Source organism: Dromiciops gliroides, chromosome 3 (assembly GCF_019393635.1).
Source record: "Dromiciops gliroides isolate mDroGli1 chromosome 3, mDroGli1.pri, whole genome shotgun sequence".
NCBI lineage: Eukaryota > Metazoa > Chordata > Mammalia > Microbiotheria > Microbiotheriidae > Dromiciops > Dromiciops gliroides.
Window position 1 is genome coordinate 608,423,979 of NC_057863.1, and position 14,945 is coordinate 608,438,923.

Below are 14,945 nucleotides of genomic sequence, written 5' to 3' on the forward strand. Positions count from 1 at the left end.
TCAGAGGAAAAAAATGGAGTCTTAACAGAGAGAATGAGCCTTCCCAACTCTGAGCTCAAGGAAACCCTTGAAAAGGGAAATAAGACAGGTTGGCAAGTTCAAAACACCTCAATAGCACTACATAGCAGCCAAAAGAGCTAGGAAGTCTTAGATTTCATTCAAAGTTCCTACCTCTGATTCAATCTAGAAGTTTGGGTATGCCACACTCTAAGAAAAGGAACACCAGAAGCTGGAATGAAGGAAGAGGGTAATCCTGCATCTTGCCTTGTTCAGGTCAACAGAACTGAGGACATCAACAAGGTGGATCATGTCAAAATGAGGGAAACCAGGAAGGGCAGAGGCCTGGAGACCGGGCCATTAAAAGGATCGGCTGAAGAAAATGGGGTTATTCAGGGTTAGCCTGAAGTAGAAAATAATTTCCGGGGGGGGGGGGGTCGGTCGGAAATGATAGCAATAGTTCAGTATCTGGAGAGCTGGCCTGCAGAGGATAAGAAGCGTCGCACTCTGTTCTGCTTGGTCTCAGAACCTGAGGAGAGGAGTCAAGAGAATTCTGGCTCAAAACAAAAACTTTCTAGATATTAGGAATGGTCCCCATACCTGGGTTCCCTTCCTCCTCCTTTCCCGACCTGATACGGCTATATGAGAGTGTCAGCTCCAGCAGGCCTCTGAGGCAGGAAGAGATGGGCTGAAGCTCTGGCTCATACACATACTAGGGTTGTAAGCAGCTCAACCTTTGGTGCCCAGACAACTCCACAAACAACAACTGATAGATGGCAAAGGAGATTCTGGGCTCCACTGGCAGAGACTTCTAGAGTCAGAAGGAGTCTGGCAGATGTGAGCCTAGTCCGTCAGAACTCCAAGGGCTCCAGGCTCTCCTCAGGGTGAGTGCCTCCCCCCACCATTGTAAACCACTCAACTGTTCTCATCCTTGCGGGGGAGGCAGAGGAGGCCAGGCAGGGGCAATTCCTTACTGAATGCTCCCTACAAGGAGGAAATCACCAAGAGATTCAAGTGCAGACTCTTTCAAATGGCAAAGTAAGTTCCAATCATCATTGGCAGAGGCTGAGCCTCCTTACTCAAAGTCTCAAGCTGGGTCCATCTCCTCTCCCTCCTTCTCCTCCCCCCAAAATAAAACAAAAGAAAAGGGCATGGGTAGGAAAGATGAGAACACTAGGGTGGCTTCCCATCTCTGCCATGGGGGAGTATCCATAGTGACATCCATGAGCAGCCCCTGGATGCCTGAAGCATATAGGCCCACATGCACCAGAATTCACTTCACCAGTGTGGGCAACTCCTTAGACTTGGCAGATCACAACCCTCAATTCATGGCCAGAGAAGAGCATGGAGACGATCCTGGATTGATTTTCAAAGACTTTCAGTAAAGCCTGAGCTCTAGGCAATCCTACCGGAAGGAAAGGACCCAACTATGTGTCCAGACACTGTTATCTGAGAACGTGATGGAGAAGTTCATCCACGATGAGGATTTATTAATCATCTAATAACAGCCAGGAACTCTGGGGCACACAAAAAAGGGCAAAAACAGCCCCTACTGCTATAAGGGCAGACACCATGGAGATAAATAGGCAGGTCATTCAAGATATAGGCAGAGTAGATGGAAGGTGATCTCAGAAAGGCCGGTCTGCTACAGAAGGCAGAACTGAGCTGAGCCAAAAAACTGGCCACCTGGAAATTTGTGGTTTTTTGCACGGCAACCCATAAAACACATGCCTGGTAGACCAAAGTAGGTTTAAATAGAAATCAGAGCCTGTCACTTGGCCCGACACCACTGAAGGAAAAGCGTTTTCCACTGTAAAATGAAGGGGTTGGACCCAGTGGTCTCTGAAGTCCCTCCAGCTCGAATCTGGGATCTTGCAAAGCTGGACATTTATGGTCGGTACATTCGGACTAGCCATTAGGCCATCTTTTTTTTTAAGGACATCATGTGCTTTGTTTTTCATGGAGTGAAACTGTGCTGCCCCAAGAAAGAAGAGCATGCCTGTAAATGCCTTAACTAAATCCATCCTGAACTGCTTTAACTCTCCTTTCTCCTGAACAATGAGAAAAGATGTCAATCCTCTTCCAGGCTGTTATTTCCATGTTCCCAGCCAGTTGGACATGAGAAAAGCAAGGTGTTTTAGTTCTGTTGGAAAAGAACAGAGACCTGGGAGGTCTTCAAGACAAAAGTTGGAGGGCCACTGGTCAGGCCATGACAAGCAGCCAACCAGACTGGCTAAGACAGCCTAGAAAGTCCCTGCCAACCCAAAGAACCACACCCAACCACACTGTAACTCCACCTCAATTTCATATGCAGTCTTCATCTTTAAACCAGAGACTGTTACATGTGTGGTGGAATAATCATCTGATTGGATAAAGAAGGAAAATGGCTGCTTAAAGTTACTTGAGAAATGAGACTTTTCTTGATCTCATCTAGCCCCAAATTTCCTGTTCACTGGCTGAACTCTCAGGTCTACAAATAATTCAAGAAGCATCTATTAAGCACCTACTGTGTGCCAGTGTGTGTGTGTGATTCCCTGTGATTGCTGGTTCTATCACACAGATGTTCAAATGAAATCCAAACACTTATTAATCACCCACTGTGTACAGAAGAAACAAAAATGGGAACCACGGGCACTGTCCTTGCTGAAAAGAGCAAATCACACAAGGACCTTTCTGGCTTGTGAGAACATCCAACTGACAAAATATCAAAGTCTACTGCACAAAAACCAGAGTAGTGAGCGAGGTGCCTGAGTGGGCCTCCATGCCCCTCCTCCTGGGTGCTGGCTGCTTTTCTCCATTCACTCCCACTCAGAGAAGCCTTCAAATATTCTGAGTAAATTCTCAATCAAATAAGACACACCTGCTCCCAGGCTAGAAAGTAGAGGGGAACACATCATGACTGTTCCAGGGAAAGCCAATATGTAACTCGGTAATTAAAAGGCGAGTCAGCCCAACTGCCAAGAGGCATGGGTGGGTTGGGGGGTGGGGGCCTTCTGATACATCCTGGCTGCAGCATCCTGGGAAGGTCACTTAACCTGCTGGGAGTCCTTGGGCAACCCTAGCTTCTCAGGCCTGTCCAGAGAAGAGCCTCCTCTATACCAATGAAATTGAAGAGTGGGGCCCAAAATATTTTTAAATTAAGGCTCCCCATAATTAAATTAGAGGGAAAAAACAAGATGGTTTGTTGACCATCATGGATTCTTATAACAGTACAGGCAGCCATGCTGGGCATCCCTTCTGCATTTCTGACACCACTAGCTTAGAACTGTCATTCAATTCCCTCATTTAGACACAAGGAAACTGAAGCTGAGGGGGTAGGGGAGAATAAAGTGCACTGACGTTTTAGAGTCAGAGACCTGGAGTGAGAATCTCAGCTGTCAGTCTCTCTTACCTCGCATGAGTCACTTGAGGCTAGGCCTCAATTTCCTAACCTGTAAAATAAAGGCCTATTTAGAGGATGGTCTCTGTGATCCCTCTTCTTGCAACTGACCAGTGACCAGGATTCACACCCAGGTCTCTGGACTCCTAGGCCAGCCCTTTTTCCGTGGGTTAACTTGGGGGTCAAAAAAATCACAATATTATGACTTTGTTTTTTTAATACAATCCAAACAAAGCACATACTAAGTACTGACTATGGACAAAACCCTGGGGCTGGACTCTGGAAACACAAGGACAGAAAACCAGTCCCTGCTCTCAAGGAGTAAAGCCCTATTCCAATAAAATCCCTTGTTAAGCTTGTTCTCCTCACCCACCCTCCCAAAACAGACTCCCCAGTTCAAAGCCTAGTGTGGCTCCTGGCTAACGCCTGGCATTGGGGATCACTGGAGCACTCTGAGCCTAAGGCTTTCATCCACAGAACTCCAGGGCTTGGCTAATCAACCTTTTATGCTCCTTACAGCTGTGAATCTATGACCCTCCGATAGATGCCCCTTAAACATATTCAGTTACTGCAGCATCTACCCAGTTATCTGATTTTACATTGTAAGGGGCTAAAATTCTAGCTATACTATTTAAAATCTAATGAGTGGTCGCCAATAAATTATAACCTTTAGCAAGAGTCAGACTTTTAAGCATTTATTAAGGAGAATAAGAATTTGGTGAAGAGAGAGAAAGAGGCCTAGATTCAGTTATGTATCTCGGGGAGCTCTCCACAAGAGTCCTGGCGAAAGAGAGTGAGAGAGCCAGCCTCACCCCTTCTTCCTCCCACAAGCAAACGTCACTTCCTGATGCCAAAGAAAAGCTGCATGGCTTGCCCTCAGAGGCCTTCTCCTCATGGCAGAGCTTTCCTGCAGTAAGTCTCCAGCAGGTGGCGTCATTCCAATCGTTACAACATACACTGTGCAGACTCTTCCCTCCTACCCCCCCATATTTATTATGCCCCCCAGTGACAGATTTCCCACACCACTGCACCTCCTAGTCAGAGGTCCCTCCAAGTATAAATCATCCCTGAGTAAGAATCCAAGCATCTAGCCTCTGCAGAAAGTCTTCCAAGGACAGGGAAGGCAGTGAGATTGAGTGAAAAGAATATATGCGGGTCCTGGAAAGTGGCCTTTGCAAAGAGCCTCTCCTTTGATCTTCCCAAGCCTGTGGGGTGGATGCCATGATGCTTCAGAAGAGGTAGCTGAGGCTGGGAAAGGTTACTTTGCCCGGTCACACAGGTAAGAGTCAAACTCAGGATAACATCCACACTTCTTCCTCACGGGAGAGCTGTGGGGCAAATGCGTGGTAAACCTAACACTTCAATCACTGTTCTCTCCCAGCTCCCCTTGAAAAGTGCTTCCAAATAACAAGAAGTGATAAAGTCCTTTCATACTGACTTTATCAGTGGCCCCGGCAGCCTGCACCCCTGGTGCCCTCTGCGCGCCCAAACCTAAGGGACTACAGAGCCGCAGCAATTAATGATGCACAATCAACAGCCTGTGGGGGGCGGGGCAGCTAATGCTCACCCCATGGATGTAGATAAATGTGCTCCCTCAGCTCTAGGCATCTCTGTAACTGGAGCCATTTGCAGGCCCCTCAGAAGAGGGGGCGAGGCCCCAGGAGCCGCTCCCCAGGTTGGAGCCTGTATTCGGGGAAGGTGGGGCAGCACTAAGGCCCCACCTGAGCTCCACCAGGCCTCCCCAATACCACAGCTTCCCTTCTCAGGAGGTTTCTTTGTTACCAGTGAGTGGTGCTCTCTCAAGGCTGCAATTAGACGAGCTGTGCTTTTAAAAAACACCACCAGAAGAGAAAAGGGGAACGAAGGAAGAGCATAAAGAGGACCCAAATAGGGCTAATTGCTATCCCCACTACCAGTGCCTAGGGCTGGGATCCTCAGATCCACTTAGATTGGTTAGTTAACCAGTTAGAGCTCATTTTCAGATTGAAAAAATGAAGACAAGGTACAAAAGTAAGATTTAGGACTAGCTCCTAAGTACACAGCTCCATGACCCCATTTAGGGTTTTCTTGGCAGAGATACTGGAGACGTTTGCCATTTCCTTCTCCAGCTCATTTTACAGATGAGGAAACTGAGGCAAACAGGGTGAAGTGATTTGCCCAGGGTCACACAGCTAGCAAGCATCTGAGGCCAGATTTGAACTCAGGAAGAGGAGTTTTCTTGCTCCAGGCCCAGTGCTCTATCCACTGCAACACCTACTTAATGACATGTAGGTAGTTTATAGTTAGAAACCAAGGCAATCGTGACCTGGCTGCTGGCTGCTGTTTTCCACCAGCTATTTCCAATTCTTTGCAAGGCTGCTTAGTGGTTCAGTTCTAGAACTGCCAAACCCATCCTGACTTTCCCCCTACTTGGAAGAAATTTTTATTCATGTCTTAATCACTTCCTGTCCTGCCTAATGCAATTCCCTTTTATGGCCTTTCTAAGTCCCTCCTCAAGAAAATCCAAGCCACCGTGGCTCCACAGCTCCACAGCTCCGACAGCACAGGAAGTAGGCAGGTCAGTCCTCGCCCTCCCAAGTCTGTCAGCGCACTATATCCAGGTTTTCCTCTCACCTCTACTAGAAATGTTCAACAGGATTGCGAGGTGGGGCAGAATTTTTCATTTATCATTTTGCCTCCAAGACTCAGAGTGAACTTCCCACTTTATGCAAGCCGATCTGGGCCTCAATTTCCTCATCTGTAAAGTGATCGCAACAGACTGGATGACCTCTAATGGTCAGTCTAATGCTGAGATTCTGTAATTTAACTGAGATTCTGTAATACCGTGAATTCATAATTCACTGTAAACTGAATTAGAAAAAGCCAACTGAGTTTAGAACCTTTCTTCTCCATTAAATTCTCTCATCTTGGGGGGGAAAAAAAACCAAGCCATACCTTTGCTCCATTAAAAGAACCCACTGATAAACCTTCAAAGATAGTCTAGGCAAAAGGAAAAAAGGTGAAGATCCTTGCCATTCTGGCAAGGGGAGCAAGAACTTCAAAGCTTGGAAGCCTGAGTTTTCCCTCAAGAAGCCAACAACTTGCCAAACTCTCTAGACCCACGATAACATTCTCTCCAACTGAGCTAGTGTTTTCCATTCAGTTATGTCACTACCTTCTCACAGAAGAGTTCTCCCCCTCGTCACTGAGGTAGGATCTTGTCTGCTCTGGCCACTTGTTCAGTCCTGGCTGCTACTGACAGGACAGTCTAAGACGCAGAAAGAAGGCTGTGCCCTGACAATGGAGCTGAGAGGTTTTTCCGAGCCTTGTCGGCACCGTGGCTTTATACACAGCCTCGCCGGCACCACAAGTTTGAATCGTTCCCATCCTCAGCCTTCTTCCTTCCAAGGCTATCAATCTAGCAACAGTTTCCTGCCCCTACATGATGTCAAGAGCCAGCCCCCGGGCCATTCTTGGCTTTTCCTCTTTCTATTGAATAGTTTGCCCCCTCCTGTGCACTCGGTACAGTTTAGTTCAACAAACATCTCTGAAGCACATATAGTACATAAGATCCATAAATGCACCACACACTGACCTCATAAAGACAAAAAACCTGAAGGAGCTGACACTTCACTGGTGGAGGAAAATCCTATGGAATCACATACATAAATAGGAAATCAAGGGGGCAGCAAGGTGGCACCAGCCCTGGATTCAGGAAGACCTGAGTTCAAGTCCAGCCTCAGACACTTGACACTTACCAGCTGTGTGACCCTGGGCAAGTCACTTAACCCTCACTGCCCCACTTTAAAAAAAAATAGAAAATTGTTTGTGGAAGGAGAATGCAGGAGAAAGTCCCCCCTGACAGAGGGGAAAGGTTCTCCTCAGGGGATGGTTTCTAAGCTGAGCCCAGAATGCATGGGAGGAGGAAGAAATGGGGGAGGCAGCTGAAACAGAATGGGGAGTTTGGGGGACAGCAGTTAGGATAGCTGGGTTGGAATGCAGTGTATGCAGGGGAAATATGGATTGCATTTAGAAAGGCAAGTTGGAAGCGGCTCTGGAGAGCTTCAACAACAAGCTGAGGAGTCTGTCTGGTCCTAGGCACCATGGGGCAGGGGAGTGATATGAAAGAGCTGGGTCCTAGGAAAGTTATTCTGGAAGCAGTGTCAAGGATGAACTGGGTAGCGAGAAGGCCAATTAGAAGATAACTACAATAACCCTGGGAAGAGGGAATGAGGACCTGAACTGTTCACAATTACAGAAGGCTAGTGAGAGGAAGATTTAAAAGTACCTCCAAGCCTGCAAACCTGAGGTTGGGACTGGAAAGAAGGTTTCTGCTGGTAGGGCCCTAAAGCTCAGGGTTTGGCCCTGTGCTGTTTATTGCTTTTACCAATAACCTGGATAGGCTCAGACAGCATGCATTCCAAATCAGCAAATGCCACAAAGCTGAAGACACACAGATTTACAGCCAGCAGCCAAAGAGCCAACATTAACTGATTAAGATGAAATTCAACAGGGATAAATGTAAAATCCAACACTCAGGAACTCAATTTCACAAGTAAAAGATGGGGAAATGTGGTTAGAAAGCAGCTAAGCTGCAGTTAAAGGACCGGGGATCTTAGTGGACCAAAAGCTTGGGAGAAGTCAAGCAAGTGTTACGGCAGCACAAAAAGCCAACATGATCTTGGGGTGCCATAGGAGACACATGGCTTCCAGGCAAGGACCCCCACTGTACTCAGACCCCAGCTGGAGTCCTGTGGCCAGTGGTGGGCACAGGAAGTTGATAAACTGGAGAATGTTTGTAGCAGGGCAAACAGGAAGGTGAAAGGCCTTGAGTCCATGCAGGCCTAGAGAATTTCACTTAACAAGTGTGAGCTAGGCAGGCCCCAAAGGTCATCCCTAGTGACTTACATGTCTCCAGGCCCATGCAGTGCTGGGGATTTGTCTGTGGTAGAGGAAGGCCCACACTCATGCGCACTCCCTCTCCTCAGTACTGTGCATGATGCACATGACATACTCAATGGCAGTGGTACTGACTGTTCTGGGCTGGAGGAAGCTTGGAGGCTCTTGGGCACACGAGAGCTGTTTGGAAGGATTTGAAGGGCTGTCTCATTCGACAGGAATAGAGAGATGTGTTCTGTTTAGCCTCCCAAAGGAAAGGCTGGGAGTGGCATCAGGGGGCTTGACATGAGGAAAACCTTCCTGATGGTTGGAGAGAGGGCGGGCTTCCTTGGGAGACAGCAGGTTTGCTTCAAGGGATACCTGTTTTTAAAATGTCTCATTTTTAAAATGAGAAATGCCCACATCCTCCTTAGGATGGACCTCCATAAGTCCTACTATAATGACCATCTCTCCACAATCTGTGTGGTCTTCTATTAGAATGTAAGTTGCTAGAGGGCAGGAACTGTCATTTGCTTCAATTAGCAAAATGCCTGATTGCCATGTTTTTTCACGTGAAAAAAAATGCTCTAAATCTCTATGTGTTTCAATTTCCTTCTCTGTAAAAGTAAGGGGCTTGGAGTAGATGAGCTCTGAATTCTTTTCTAGCTCTATACCTAGGTGGCACTTACAATAGCAGTTCACAGAACTAACTCAGTGACTCCTCAACAAGCTACAGGATGAGATATAGAAAGTATAAAATAGCTATTTTAAACAAGCTACAGGATAGATGGGACAGTTATGAGTATTCCTTATTTTATGGATAAAGAAGCTAGGGCTCAGAAAAGTATCCTGGCCAAGCTCATAAGAAGCAAAGAACTGGGATTGGAACCCAAATTTTCTGTCTCCAAGTCCAGTGTCCTTCACTGTCTTATACAGGTTATTCAAACATCTTTCCTCTTTCTCCAAAAGACATTCTTTTCAATCCTTTGATCCAGGTTAGATGCTTTCAGTATAACAATCACGTTCTGCTACAAATTCAGAATAGAACAAGTCTGTAAACACTACCGCTGGCTAATATAAGGACAACAGCAATCTCCCTCTACCCTCATTGTCCTAAAATGTACTATACTGACTTGAACAGTCCCACTATTATCACCTCAAACATTTCCCGGGGCAGCTAGATGCTGCAGTGGTTAAAGCACTGGCCCTGGATTCAGGAGGACCTGAGTTCAAATCCGACCTCAGACACTTGACACTTACGAGCTGTGTGACCCTGGGGAAGTCACTTAACCCTCATTGCCTCCAAAACAAACAAACAAAAAACATTTCCCGCAGGAGAATCTGAGAAAAGTAACACGCCCGCCGTGGCTCCCCGGGTTTTTTAACTGTTCCTGACGGCTGTCACATACAGAAGCTTGCCTGGCATGCTCTCTCCCCATCTCTACACCTCCTGACTTCCTTCAAGCCTTCTGCAAGAAGCCTCCCCAACCTGGTAGACATCTTGTATGTTCAGGGTTGTTTGCATATAATCTCAGGAATCAGAACGTGAGGGCGGGCATTGTCTTTTGCCTTTCTTTGTATTCCCAGACACAGTAATGCAGTCTGACTGACAAAACAATGAAAGATAATTGGCCCCTATCAAGGTGATTCAAGTGTGATCAAGTTAGTCTCTCCACACTGCACCGTCTTTCCTTTTTCATTCAAATTAAATATGAATTTAACGAGAGATGGCAAACTGAAGAGGAGGCTTTTGGCACTCAAGGAGAGAAAAGGTTCAGAACCTGCCCCTGCCCTCCGAATACTCCCTTCTCTCCTAATTTCAAAGGTTTGGTTTTGTTTGTTTGTTTGTTTGTTTTTGCAGGGCGATGAGGGTTGTGACTTGCCCAGAGTCACGCAGCTAGTAAATTCTGAGGCTGAATTTGAACTCAGGCCCTCCTGAATCCAGGGCCAGTGCTTTATCCACTGCATCACCTAGCTGCCCTCTTCAGATGCTTCTGAAGGGAAGATTTGCCACCCGAATACCTTTGAAACCTGGAGCTGCTTAACTGGCTGGTTCTTCTCTAACCAAAACCTTCCATTTGGGAACCTTAATATCACTTGCAAAACAGCAGGCTCTCTCCCAAACCAACCCCTAGGCCCTGCCTCTTGCTCAGAAAATTCCTAAGAGGAGAAATATGAATTCAAAACTTCAAATTACATTGTTATTGGAATGATAATGGCCAACTTCCATAAACTCTCCCCTAGCCATCCTCTCATACATCACACTTGTTTTGAATTTCTTTGTCATGTAACATCATATATTACAGTGTCTATGCCTTATGAGGGTGGAAATCGTTATCTCAATGTTTCATCTCCCTCCTAAGGTGGCCCAAAGCACAACTTGATATTCAACTGATCGTCATTAATAAAAGTTTGCTGAATGAGTGAATGTTGAACCAATTGCTTTAACGTCTACGTGAAATCTCCGTTCTTTAACAAACCAGGCTAAGAATCTCAAAGAATAACTTAAAGAGGCTGACCACAGACCTGGATACTTGTTAAATTTCTCTCCCTCTCCCATTTTAGAGTAAAAATATCAAGAACTTTAAAAAAAAAAAGGAAAGCTGTTTTGAGTAATTATTCTGATAGTCTAGAAACTGCAAAAGTTGTGAAGCAACAAGGGGAAAAAGAATAGCAGTATAAAGCCCCCATCCACATCAGCTACGAATGTTTTTGTCATCCCAATCTCTCAGCTAAAACAAAAGACAACATACAATTGGTCCTGTGACAGCAACACATGCTACAGTGGCCAAAATGTTGAATCATGCAAATACTCGATGTTTGAGAAAGAAGAAAACCAGATGGTCAAAGAATTAACTAGGAAAGTTCTACTATCTTTTCCAGAGGCTAGGGAATTGATACATTTTTATAGCAATTTTCCAAAAAGTTCTATTTTAATCCCAGCCAGCCAAATTAGCTCAAGAAGAGAGATACAGAAGCTACTGGGGTTTTTTCCTAATGCTATGAATCACAAGGTATATTTATACAGAACTTTAAGGTCAACAAAATTCTGAATATACTTTATCTCATTTGAGCCTCACAATAGCCCCATGAAGTAGACACCTGAGGTATCATTTATACCCATTAATCAGATAAGGAAACTGAGGTTCAGAAAAGTAAAATGACTTAGCCCAATCACATAACTGTGAAATGTCAGAAGCAGAATTAGAACTCAGCTCTCTCCGGACTAAACCCAGAAATATTTCCACTAGATTGCCATTTCCTAAAATGTTCTGTTCTCAAAAAACATTTCTCTCCTCACGAGTGCCGCGGATGGTCCATCTTAAGCTCCCACGGTTCCCTGACCAAAGGTGCTGTCAATAAGACACTTTGGTGACTTCTGCCACAGCTGAGAAGAAGCCGAGTGGGTTAAGGACCACAGGGAATCCCCAAACGAGAGGAGAAGGAGGCAAGCCAGGGAAGAACTCTGCACAGAAGGGTTCTTGGAAAAATAGAGGGAAGGGAGAGGAGGGAAGCAACCATGTATTAAGAACCTGCTATGTGCCAGGCACCGTGCTAGGCACTTTACAGAGATCTCATCTGAACTGAACACAACCACCCTGGGAGGAAGGTGCGGTTATTATCCTCATTTTGCAGTTGAGCAAACTGAGGCTGACAGAGGTATAATAATAACTTGCCCATGATTTCAGAGCTTTAAGTGTCTGAGGCTGGACTTGAATTTAGGGTCTTCCTGACTCCAGGCCCAGCTGCCTCTGGAGAGGCTGGAGGAGTTTTATCACAGCAATTTTTCACATCTCCATAGGGTACTCCCAATAGAATCTCCTTTAAAGACTCTAATTTGGGAAAAGATCCTTACCCACGGGCAAACCTCCCTCACAACCCAGTCATAGTGGAAAGAGCTTAGAACTTCAAGTCAAAAGACCAGTTTGAATCTCACTTTCACCCATTAGTTGTGTGACTTTGGGAAAAGTCACTGATCAATCACTCTGCTGTCCCGAAGTTATCATGGGCAAAATGGGAGAAGAGGGAAAGGTGGCCCTTCTACTTCTAACACTCTAAGCTCTAAGGTCTCACACACTGACAAGTTCTCACTCAGCTCTAAGCCTACAGCTTCCTGCCAACTCCAGCTGCTAGCTTCCGTGTGCTGAGCTCTCCTTCCACCCCTGAAGTTCTATGTTCTAAAGGCTATTCAAACTCTAATATGATGCTTTGAAGGCCTTCTCAGCTTTGGCATTCCCTCTTCTAAGAGTTCTCCCAGCTCTGACAGCCCATATACTAAGAGTCCTCCAGTTCTGATATCCCATGTTCTAAGATCTCTCCCAACTCTGACATTCTAGGTTCTAGGGGGCCCTCCCAGCTCTGACATCCCACGTTCTAAGGTCCCTCCCAGCTCTGACGTTCCCTCTTCTAAGAGTACTCCAGCTGATATCCCATGTTCTATATAACCTCCTGGTTCTGACGTCCCGTGTTCTAGGATCTCTCCCAACTCTGACATTCTGTGTTCTAGGGAGCCCTCCCAGCTCTGCCATCCCATGTTCTAAGGGTCCTCCCAACTGACATTCTGAGCCCCGAAAACAAATACTCACTCACTCACACACTCTCTCTCCCCCCCCCCGCCCCCGCCCCACGTTCTAACAAAGGTTCCCTCCAGCCCACGAGTCCAGGGGTGCCCGGCGGTCTCAGTCGGACAAGATCCTTCACTGGGGAAGGCTGGCGGGACGAGGCCCCGGGGGCGGGCACAGGGGCCGCACTCTCGGAGGCGGGACGCGGGGCCAGGCTGGGTTTTCGGGGGCAGCGCGGGGCGGGCCGCCCGGCACAGACAATGGGCCGGCAAGGCGGGTGAGCGGGTGGACTCGGAAGGGGCCACGCCGGTCCCCGTTCCGCGCTCCCCGAGGGTCCCTCCCGTCGGGTCCCAGGCGCCCCTCACCTTGACGAAGAGCTCGATGACCGGCTCTTTGTCCTCCTCCTTCAGCCCGTTCACCGGCATCGACAGCGCCATGGCCGGGCTCGGGCTACTCAAGATCCTCGGGCTCCGCGGACTACTAGCTACTGGTCCGGCCGCGCCTCCGCCCGCTCGAGCTCCCGCGCTCGCACTCGCTCTCGGTCTCGCTCTCGCGCTCGCGCTCCCTACGGCCAGCTACAGCTCCCTCCGGGACCGACCCGCAGCTCTGCCTGCTCCGCGCGACTGAAAGGAGGCGGCGGCCGGCGCTCGTGCCCACTCTAACGGCCGTCGGGGGCGGGGCCAGAGTTCCTCGTGCCGCCCGCCCCTCCGCCTATCCCCGAGCCGAACTTGCTCCAAGTCCCGCCCCATTCTCCTTCTGATCCCGCCTACGTCCTCTGCGGGCCCCGCCCACATCCTTCTTGCTCCACACCGCTCCTCCTTCCCTCTCCCCCTCCCTCTCCGCCTTTCCGCTCCCCTTGCCCCTCCATATTCCCCTCTACACTCTTCCTTTCCCCTGTCCATCTTCGTTCTCTTCGCTCTTCCTCCTCCCCAATCTCCCCCCTCTCCCTTTCGTTTCCAACCCCCTTACCACTTTGCCCTTATGCCCGTCCTCTCTCCTTCCTCTCTCTACTCCACCCGCCTCTTCATTCTCTTTTTGTCAGGCAACAAGCACTAAGTGCTTACTTACTACCTGCCACGCACTGTGCTAAGCGCCGGGAATCGTTATACAAGCTCAAAGAAAGCCTGGACTGCCTTCTCTCTCTCTCTCTCTCTCTCTCTCTCTCTCTCTCTCTCTCTCTCTCTCTCTCTCTCTCCCTCCTCCTCCTCCTCCTCCTCCTCCTCCTCCTCTCTCTCCCCCCCCCTTCAGAGCAGGGACTCTTTTTTGGCCTTTCTGTGTATCCCCATCGCTTTGTCTGTGCCTGCCACATAGTAGGGCGCTTAATTAATGTGTGTTTCCTTCCTCAGCACATTGCCTGGCCCATACTAGACTTTTTTTTTCCATACTAGACTCTTAATAAATGTTTGTTTCCTTCCTTAGCACAATGCCTGGAACATAGTAGGCACTTAATAAATGCTTGTTGGCTGACTGACAGGAAAGGGTACACTTTGTACACTGCTGGGTATATAGTATGAGTAGGGTAGGGTGGGAGAAATAAGGACAAAATGCTCCAGGAAAAGGGGAGAGATCACTTGGAGCTGGGGAACTGGGGGCGATTTCCTCCGTTCTTTAACCATCCTCTCTTTTCATTCCCCTTCTCCCGTCCCTCCCGGCTCCCTCCTCCCTTAGGAGAAGGGGAGTGGCCTCTCGAAGTAGAGGCGGGAGCCTGCGCCGGTCCTTCTCCCCATCCCCATCCCCATCCCCATCCCCATCCCCATCCCCGTTATAGGAGAGGAAGGGGTGGGGCCGACGCTCCAGCGCTATTGTTCTTCGGGGCCAAGCTGGCTCCCAGGAGCTGCCCGGAGCATCTGCTCCCCTTTCCCTTCCTTAGGGGTGTGCCCTCTTCCTAACTGAGGGGTGGGCAATGCTTTCGGGGTAGGAGGGGCAGTCTTCGGGCCAGTTCTTGGAGTCCCCATCCCGCCTCTCCCCCGGGAGTAGAAGGGAAATTCCCCAAACGGCCTGGAGCCTAACAGCCCTGAGCTGCAACGCCCGCCCTTTCTTCGGCAGCTGCTGCTGGGGCTGTGCCCGGTGACCTCATGTCTGAGGAGGCCCTTCCTGGCCGGGGAAGAAGAAGCTGCTCCCCCCCCACCCCCCACCTTTCCTTCCGCCAC

The 14,945-nt window shown here is 48.3% G+C and overlaps 1 protein-coding gene across 1 annotated transcript in view; it reads right to left on the reverse strand.

Moving 5' to 3' along the window:
* CLIC4 (chloride intracellular channel 4) overlaps nt 1-13,419 on the reverse strand; it is a 90,186-nt gene extending 76,767 nt beyond the window's left edge. The window contains exon 1 of the mRNA XM_043992780.1: nt 13,161-13,419. Coding sequence (XP_043848715.1) covers nt 13,161-13,232 — 72 coding nt within the window. The 5' untranslated portion in view covers nt 13,233-13,419. The remainder of the gene's footprint in view (nt 1-13,160) is intronic.
* Nucleotides 13,420-14,945: the final 1,526 nt, after the last annotated feature.